Genomic DNA, 9508 nt, shown 5'->3' with positions numbered 1-9508 from the left:
AATCTGACAGGATTTGATACCAGTTTCTAGTTCTTCCTATTTTGTGCTTTTAACAGTGATTTTTCTTAATAAATTTAGAGGTACACTGAAAGTTGTTCCAAATTGTAATGCGAGCGGCGTAGCGGCGAGTTGAACAACAAAATTATGTTATACACCATATTTCGTTTTTCTTGTTGTTTTTAAGGAGAAAAAAATCAGTTGCTTATTTCAATATAAAAAATTGTTGTAATCAGACGAATTCTTGGATTAAGCATCGTAAGCTTTTTATGTTCTATACGAATCTGACAGGATTTGATACCAGTTTCTAGTTCTTCTTATTTTGTGCTTTTAACAGTGATTTTTCTTAATAAATTTAGAGAAACACTGAAAGGAGTCTCAAATTGCAATGCGAGCCGCGTAGCGGCGAGTTGAGCAACAAAGTTATGTTATACACCATTTTTTCGTTTTTTTTTATTGTTTTTAAGGAGAACAAAAACAAGTTCATTGTTTATTTCAATGTAAAAAATTGCTGTAATCAGACGAATTCTTGGATTAAGCATCGTAAGCTTTTTACGTTCTATACGAATCTGACAGGATTTGTTATCAGTTTCTATTTCTTCCTATTTTGTGCTTTTAACAGTGTTTTTTCTTGATAAATTTAGAGAAACACTGAAAGCAGTCTTAAATTGCAATGCAAACCGCGTAGCGGCGAGTTGAAGCACAAAGTTATGTTATACACCATTTTTTCGTTGTTTTTTTATTGTTTTTAAGGAGAAAAAAATCAGTTCATTGTTTATTTCAATGTAAAAATTGTTGTAATCAGACAAATTCTTGGATTAAACATCGTAAGCAGAAATGGATGCCTTTTCGCGAGTGGTAGCTTGTCACCCTCAGTACGTGCTCTGTTATTATGCAAATCTCAGTAATGTGCTTCCTGTGCGCGGTTTCCAGGAAACCCCATCCCTTTAGCTAGCACCGGATCATTGGTGTAGTCTTTGCATCAGGTGCTCAATATGAACACCACACTGCCTGTCTGTGTCCACACGTTTATAGACTGCTAAGTACACCTGGGCAAGCAGCCCCTGTGTATAATATTCCACGATAAACTCTGCACTGTGCTTCATCCATTAAGTACATACATATAAACCAGGAGAGGCTCTTGCAACGATCTATTACACACATGTTAAACTTCCATCTGGTTTAGTAGTAATAGAAACTTCTTACATCTAATTACTTTGAGCACCTCGTAATTAAAAAATATTAATAAATCAACCTGTTACTTAATTGGAATAAGAATTTGCAAAGTAATTATAACTTTAGCCCAGCGTCTTCGCCAATCTTGATAATTTTGTATGTGAAATTGTTTATTAATCATTGTTTTATTTAACACGCTGAGTAAAATTAGTAACAACGTATTTTAATTAAAATGAGATCAATCAAAACATAGGTTTAAACGCTACAAGCTTCAGAATAAAAGAGCTGAATAGAGAAACTTGTTTTTTTAATTACCTATTTTAATTAATTATTTTTACAAAAATAATTGCATTACCTGCAACGTTTTGATTGCATATAGCGTTTGCGATTAAAAAAGATGATATTGTTATTTAACACTAAAATTCTTCTTTGGACAAAAGACATCAAATTTCATACTTTTTGCAGGTGCTAAATGCAAATTTAATCGCAATTGAAATTTTGGAAACGGTTTTTTAGCTGTTTTTAGAATAGTATATTAAAGTACAAGTTGCAGAAGCACAAATTTGAAATTTGAACAAATGAGTGCTTGAAGAACCTTCTACACCAAGTGCTTTATACTATTTTTTCTATTTTGCTGCTTTATATCATTTTATAAACTAAAAGACAAAAATTTAATTTTTTTTAGAGAATTTTTTAGAATTAGGCGGCTGTAAAAAAAATAATTCTTATTTTCGCATTTGAAAATAAATTGTGAAGAAAATCCATCACTAAAATTAAATTAACGCCAACGACATATTAAAGCACTCAAATGACGTCATTTGGGTGCTGGAATAGACTTATTCTAAACGCAAAATAGAAAAAAAAATCTAAAACACTAAGAAAAGTCGCCTAATATGAGAAGAGTAAGGTGCTCAAATATTTTACCTATTATTATTATTTTATTTGTTTTACTTTTTTTAATAAAACTATAGTTATTCATTATACAAGACGATAAAGAAATTGTTTATCTATGAGTGAAAAAGTTAAGTTTACGAGTGACGAAGTCACGAGTGGACTTTTTTCAGGATTAGATAAACAGTCTTTATCATTGTGTATAACATTTCGTTTTATTTTGTACTCACCTACCAAAATTTCTTGAGTATAAACAGTAGATAAAAAGTACTTTAATTCACTACACGATGAAAAACTACTTTATCTATTGAAATTAGTTGATAAAATATAAACAGTAGATAAAAATTACTTTATTTTACTAGACGATGGAAGACTACTTTATCTAGTGAAATCAGTTGATAAAAGCATTCTTTAACATTGAGTACGAAATAAAAGTTTTAGTTAAATAACCTTTTAACACGTGTTTTGCAAAAATAACAGATGCGTAATACATGCATCATGCTTTGCATGTTGTTGCCATTATAAGTCTTTTCTTTTTCTTTGTTTTTTTTTCTTTTTTTTTAATTCTTTGTATTTTTAAAACAGTGTTTGTCTAATATGAGGTACCATCGTCTATTTTATGTAAGGCACCCCGTATTTTTTGAGACATAATTATTAAATCCTTGTTTAAAAAGTGCAAAATTAAGAACTCTTATTGTTAAACTTTAATTGTTTTCACTTCCGTTTAATTTTAGTCAATTTACGGTTGATTTTGATAATGACATAAGAGTCAAAAAATGTACTTCTTTACAGACTATTGTGGTCTCCGGATTCAGTTTACAAAAAAAAAAGAATTTATCTTTGATTTTACACCACAACTGCAAAGGAAAAACATTTTTTGCTTTAACAAATTATGAAAATTAATTAAAACTTTATTATTCCAACTCAGTAAAAAAAAAGTTTATTTGTCTCTTGTTTTTGGACTAATTTTTCTCTGCTTTTTAAGTCTTATCACATTGGCGGTTTTATTATTTTGACAATAAAGTCATTTTGACAAAAAAGTTTATGCAAGTAAATAACAATGTTGTGAAACACATAATTTTAATAAATAGCAATTCAAAGAAATAGCTTTAAGATAATAACGAATGCCATTTGTAACCAGAAATATCATTATATAATTAATAAATTAATTGTCAAAGTGACATATAGTTGACAAATAAATAAAACCGTCAATGTGATGTGATCTAACAAGCAGAGAAAAAATTATTCCAAATTAGTCCAAAATCAAGAAAAAAAAATAACTTTTCTTTCCACTGAGTCAGAATAATGAAGTTTTAAGTAAGTACAGATTTGCTCGTTTCAGATGAAGCAAAAAATGTTTTTCTTTTGCAGTTGTGGCCCAAATCAAAGATAAAAATTTTTTACTCTTGAAAACTCAATCCGGGGACATACTGTGAAACTTTTAGGAAGATTTCAGTTAAAAATAAGATTTTTATGTTAATATAAATGCATTTTTATATATTTTGCCAAGAAAGTATTTATCAAATTATTATTAAGTTAGAATTTTATTATGTTTATAGCAGGGATCGCTGTGGATTAAAATGATTAGGAATTTGGGTGGCAAATAACATTTATGACAAGGGTTGGATATAAACTCTGTGGATAAATAGAATGTTATTATTGTAGCTTCTCCTGTAGTTATTACAGAGTTATTCCTCACCCTTAGTGGAAAATTTGGATGGCTAAATGGTAATTATTGAGGGCCAAAAATTCATACCAACTTTAAACATTCAATTCAAAAATTATTTTGCTAAGCTGTTATACGAAATAATAAAACCAATAAAAACAAAAAAGTTTGTAAATTCAAAAACTAAACTCAATAAAAAAACTACTTTTTAGAAATTCAAGTGCAATTTTATCAAAATTTGTACAAGAAAAACTAAAAATAAAAATATAAACACAGGACACTTCTCCAAAACGAGAAAAAAGTAAAACTGTGTTGGACAGTATATTAGATTCTTGAAACATTAATTTTCTCGTCCTTTTAACTGGAAACCTCCAGGAGTATGTACCTATAGTATGCACAAAATTCAAGGTTTTTTCGAAAAAAGAAAAAAAAATTCAGACAGTCCTCAATAAAAAAGTTTTTTTGGTCACCTTGAAGACAAATGAATAAAATCTACATCTACATACATATAACATACAAAATGTAAGTTTATGTATACATTTTATGTTATAACAAGTTAATTTTTTGGTATACTATACATTTTATGATTTTTAAGTAAAACAATAAATTAAAAAGCAATATTCTACATCTCGAAACCTCGATAACTCGAATATTTTTGGCAATTAACGAGTTTCTACTGTACCAATTTTAACAAAAAAATGAAACATTAAGATTAACGATAAAGCCCTAGAAGAGTTCTAAGTTTCAAAGTCCATCTCTCCCGCTGATCTATCTTTCCCGGATTTACCCTATTATGTTGGGAAATAATTAACATTCACCCAACATAGGCTTAGTTGTCTGCTTAACAAAATTGAATTAACTGCGTCAGAACAGAAACGTAAAACTTTAAGAATCTGTAAGTCTTAAGGTTTGGACGTGAACAAATTTACAAACCGGCTTAAAAAACTGTTAACTGTTTCAGAAAATGAGATTTTTTTCTGCTAAAGTTAAAATGAAGAGGGTCTAGTGAGCATAGGAAATTAAATTTCAGTATTTCAGTCCATTGTGTGGTGAAACCGGAATTATTCGTCATGGGTCTGCTCGCCGCCTTGTACCAAACTTAGTTGCCTTAACTATTATCGGTAATTCCCTTAACTATGTGTATAATGTAGCACACAAATGCACTGTAATTTAAATACCACTGCCAAACAAAGGTCCTGAAACAATTTAATAACATCACTCTGTTAGTAACAAGTAAGCAACAGCTCACCCCAAAACCAGGCATTTCGTAAAATCAAAATATAAATTGCTTGAAATTTACTGGACTTATTAAAATTATCTTTGGATTGTTTGGAATTACTGGAATTATTTGGGAATTACCAAGACTTTTCTAAAATTACTGGAATTTTTTGGAATTATCGGAGATAATTTTTTAAAATTTACGTTAAATTTCTTAAAACTATATAAATTGAAATTATAGGAATCATTCTGAAAATATGGAATTACCCTGGATTATTGTAATTATTGAAATTTCGGTGGATTTTTTGGAATTGTAATTAGTTTATTTTTCAAGTCAACTGAAAAATACGTCAAAAATTGTTTATAATTTTTACAATTTTGCAATTAGGGATAATACGAAAAAATAATTTCTCAACCCCCCCAAGGATAATATATTCATTTTAGGTATCTCCTAAGGCCTCTATAAAAATATTTGATTTAAAAATGTGTAATTACACTGACAAAAAGAACATAAATTACGGTTTTTCGTAAACATTTACAATTTTTTTTCTAATTTTTACCAAAAAAGTCATTAAATTCATTCCTGAAATCATCGATGTTTCAGATTTAAAAAAAACACTCAAATTTGATGCAAAATATCCTAAAACGCCATTTACTAGTTTATTATTTACTTTGTTTAAGATTTTAAAATCGCTTGGTGCGATTTTAAATTACTTGATATTTTCTTTTCAAAATTTTCAAAAAAAAGCTCAAGATAAGAACCATATTTTGACATTTTTTAATAAAGGCTTGTCTTTAACTTTTGGACGATTTTTTCTAATCATTTTTAAGAATTTGTACTTTTCCTAACCGTTTTCAGTTTAAAAAATTGTTCAATCTTCAACTGTAGAAAAAATTGAACACGCCTATAAAAAAATTGTATAAGAATAATAAAAGTAAAAAATATAATTAATATTACAGTCATTGTTTAAGATTAGAAAAAGTATGGTATTAAACTCGTAAGAAATAGACATTGAATTGATGAATCACTCACCTTCAGCTCGTATTCATCTTCGTGGAAATAGCCGGTTTTCTGACTTGTTGAATAATATACTATTTATAAACAAAACCCAAAAATGTTTAATTCATTTTACGTGGCTCCTAGAGCCCCCATCAAAAATATTCGATTACCCTGATTTCAACAAAAAACGCTCAAAATTATTTAAAATTATTAAAATTATTTTTGGATTGTTTGGAATTACTGGAATTTTTTGAGAATTGCCAGAATTTTTCTGGATTTATTAGACGTTTTTTGGAATTATCAAAGATATTTTTTTAAATTAAGTTGAACTTCTTAAAACTATAAAAATTAATTTGGGGTTATAGGAATTAATCTGAAAAATAGCATTACAATGGATTATTGTAATTATTGGAATTTCGGTAAATTTTTTTAGAATTGCAATTAATTTATTTTAAATTAACTGAAAAATACGTCATTCGCGTTAACACTACAGCTGTGTAATGAAATTATTGATGGTAGGTTAAATCCGAGGCCGAAACTGTCAAGAACAGTAGCATGTTCGTTGCTTTGTTGATTCACCATTAAGCATTTCTGGATTTGCTAAACCATAATTTGATGGAAAAGTAAAACAGAACTTCAAAACTAAAGACTTTTATTGTTCCTGAAGCTTTACTACAATCCGTGACAAAACGGACTTTCATAAACTTTGTAATTAAATGTAGTAGTTTTATGTGATTAATTCTAGTTTGCAACATCAAAGAAAGATCTCAATTCAATCTGCCCAACTTTGGAAGATGTAGAGAAGAGGAAAATCAATGTTTCAACAATTTAATATACTGTCCAACACAGATTCACTTTTTCACGCTTTGGAGAAGTATGCTGGGTTTATACAGAGTGCCCCAGAAAAAAATGCCATGTAAGGTAACATGGAAAAAATTAAAAAAAAATTCTATCTATAAATTAACAAAGAGAAGCGCTAAATTTGACTAATTGCCTTCCTATCTCCCCAGTTGTACATTTTTTTAAATTAGAAAAAAATTAAACCCAATTCACTGGTAATTTTTTCTGAGAATACAGGGTGTTTTTACGGAAAATTGCAACCACATCAAAAAATAACAGTGAGGACACAAAGTCTGTAAAATTTTATGAAACTAACTCTAGTGGTTTTAGAGGAACTAAGGGATTTTATTCTTTATCATGAAACTATATCATCCTGTTTATTCGATACGAAACTTTATAGGACTATGGTTTATTTGACAAATTAGTGTTATTTTTCGATGTGACATATGCAATTGCAATTTTTCGCAATATTAAAAAAAACCTGTATAGAGGGTGCGCCAGAACTCGCGCCCTAGAGAAAAATGTAATTTTGTTTGTCGTCAACGTCCTTGAGAAAATTTGATTACCTCTCTTTATTGGGATCTTTTTCTCTATGCTTTTTCGAAAATGAGCATTGTTTACCATTTCTATTAGTAAGTTATTAAAGTAAATATATATTAATTCTAATTTTCATTAATCTTTACACTTAATTAGCTTTCCAAGGCCAGTTTAGTTTTATTTGATACTGAAACAAAATACATGATGTGTAGGTAGGTTTTTCCGTTTTAATATCAGAAACAAATAGACATTTTTATTTTTAAACCGACAATTGAAGTAGTTGCTAGTGAAATTCTTGTAAGTACATAATTTATTTTAAAAATTCGGTATTCTCCCATAATGAACAAATAGCTATTTATGTATCAAGTCCGCAAAACAGGGTTTTAGGGGACGAATCGTAATTAAGAGTGAACTATAATGAATAAAAAAATAAATCGTTATTTAAAAATTCTGAAAAAATTATCATAACTTTTTGATGGTTTTAGCAGCAACATAAAGTATGTCCTCGGATTAAGTTTACAAGAGGATTTTTTTTATTTATATGATTTTACGCCAAAACTGCAAATGAAAAAAAAGTTTTTGCTTTACTTGAAACCAACCAGGCCATAAACTCTTATCAACTCAAATATTTCTACTCTAAACTCTTCAGATTTACACGAATTATTTTTTCGCCTCAGGACAATATATAGGGTGCACCAGAACTCGCGCCCCAGAGAAAAATGCCATATAGGATAAGATACCAGGAACATGGGAAAAATGTTAAAAAAATTTTATCTATAACAATTTTGAAGATATGAAAGCTTAAATTTTGCACTTTGACTATTTATTTCGGTTGGAAAAATAATTGTCCAAATTTTTTTGCTACAGACTATTAGAAGAGGAAAGAAGAAAGCTGTATCCTAAATTGTAACTCTGTTCAATATTATTTGTGGCTTTTATTGGCAAAATTTTTGTACCTTTCCTAAATAGTCGTAAAAAAAATAGAAGATCATCAGTATTAAATAGACATAAAAAAATGTCATATGTCAAAACATAATTATTGTCAAAATTTTTTGACAGATTTTTTTTAAACAGTTTTTCCATGTTCCTGTTATCTTATCTTGCTTGAAATTTTTCTCTGGGGTGTGAGTTCTGACACACTATAATTTAATTTTTAATTCTTCTTGAACAAATTTTGATAAAATTGCACTTGGAATTTCTAAAAGCAGCTTTTTATGGAGTTTAATTTTCAAACTTTTTTGTTTCTATTGGTTTTATTTTTTCGTAGAATTGCGTAGTAGATAGTTTAAGAAATTTTTTTTCCTTTTAGACAAAACACTATTAGAAAAAGTGGATTTTTACTTTGTTATTTATAAGTTGTCATAAAAAATAATGATTTTACAGCAGGTTTTTTTTTAATGTGCGCTTTGCTCTAACGATCTAATTTCCCACCTTGGTCTAATTCGACATCCTAAATATCCAATGTCGACCCATTTATTATACCTACACAGATAACCAGCAAGGTAAAAACAGTTAACTGTTAATTTCCTGGTATCGAATAAAACTGCGAAATAAATAATTTCTTTCGAATAATTACTAAAATTTCTTGGAAGAGAGTCTCCGGAAACATGAAATTTTTCAAATCCTGTTTGTCCAAATCGGAAATTTATAAAGTACGTGCTTTGCAGTTCCAACGTCAGCAGTCATTTAGCTGAGACAAGCCCTTGACTCGATTTATCAAGGTAAGGTTGAAGATCACCATAACGTAATGCAAGGTTTTCTTCTCGTCTCTGCACCTTCCTATAAAACCAAACGTTTGCGTCCAGTTCGATAACAGTGAATGTGTTTGTATTGTGGTTACTTGTGTGCATCGGCCCCGCTTTATATCCGCAAAGTAAGTCGACGGAAATTCAGTGTATCAACGGACAGAACTGGAAAATAACCAGTTCAACAAAAAAATTTTCTAAAAAACTAACAACTAGAACTTGAAAACTTGGAAACTAGTGACAAAGTTAAGAATATGTGTTTTTTTGGCTTGAAAATATTTACATTCTTCTCAAAATCTATTTTTTTTTTTTTGTAATTGAAAACCAACATTTTTTTTATTGCCCTACAAATTTTATACACACTAATATACAGAGCCTAATCAAATTTAAAAAAAAGAAATTTTCTTTTTCAGGTTTTTTCAACTCCTAAAAAAACGT

General features: G+C 28.9%; 2 protein-coding genes across 2 annotated transcripts in view; one reads left to right on the top strand and one right to left on the bottom strand.

The window, feature by feature from the left end:
• The window catches only part of LOC123009503 (suppressor of lurcher protein 1), a 190375-nt gene that overhangs the window by 172797 nt on the left and 8070 nt on the right, over positions 1-9508 (bottom strand). The window lies entirely within an intron of this gene.
• The window catches only part of LOC123009504, a 5701-nt gene continuing 5299 nt past the window's right edge, over positions 9107-9508 (top strand). Inside the window, exon 1 of the mRNA XM_044405881.1 lies at positions 9107-9198. Coding sequence (XP_044261816.1) covers positions 9145-9198 — 54 coding nt within the window. The 5' untranslated portion in view covers positions 9107-9144. The remainder of the gene's footprint in view (positions 9199-9508) is intronic.

This window comes from Tribolium madens, unplaced genomic scaffold (genome assembly GCF_015345945.1).
Source record: "Tribolium madens isolate multiple individuals breed KSU strain unplaced genomic scaffold, Tmad_KSU_1.1 Scaffold_7;HRSCAF=85;Tcas5.2_LG10, whole genome shotgun sequence".
Taxonomy (NCBI): Eukaryota; Metazoa; Arthropoda; class Insecta; order Coleoptera; family Tenebrionidae; genus Tribolium; species Tribolium madens.
The sequence above is the reverse complement of the archived record's forward strand: the minus strand, read 5'-3'. Positions and strand labels throughout refer to the sequence as shown.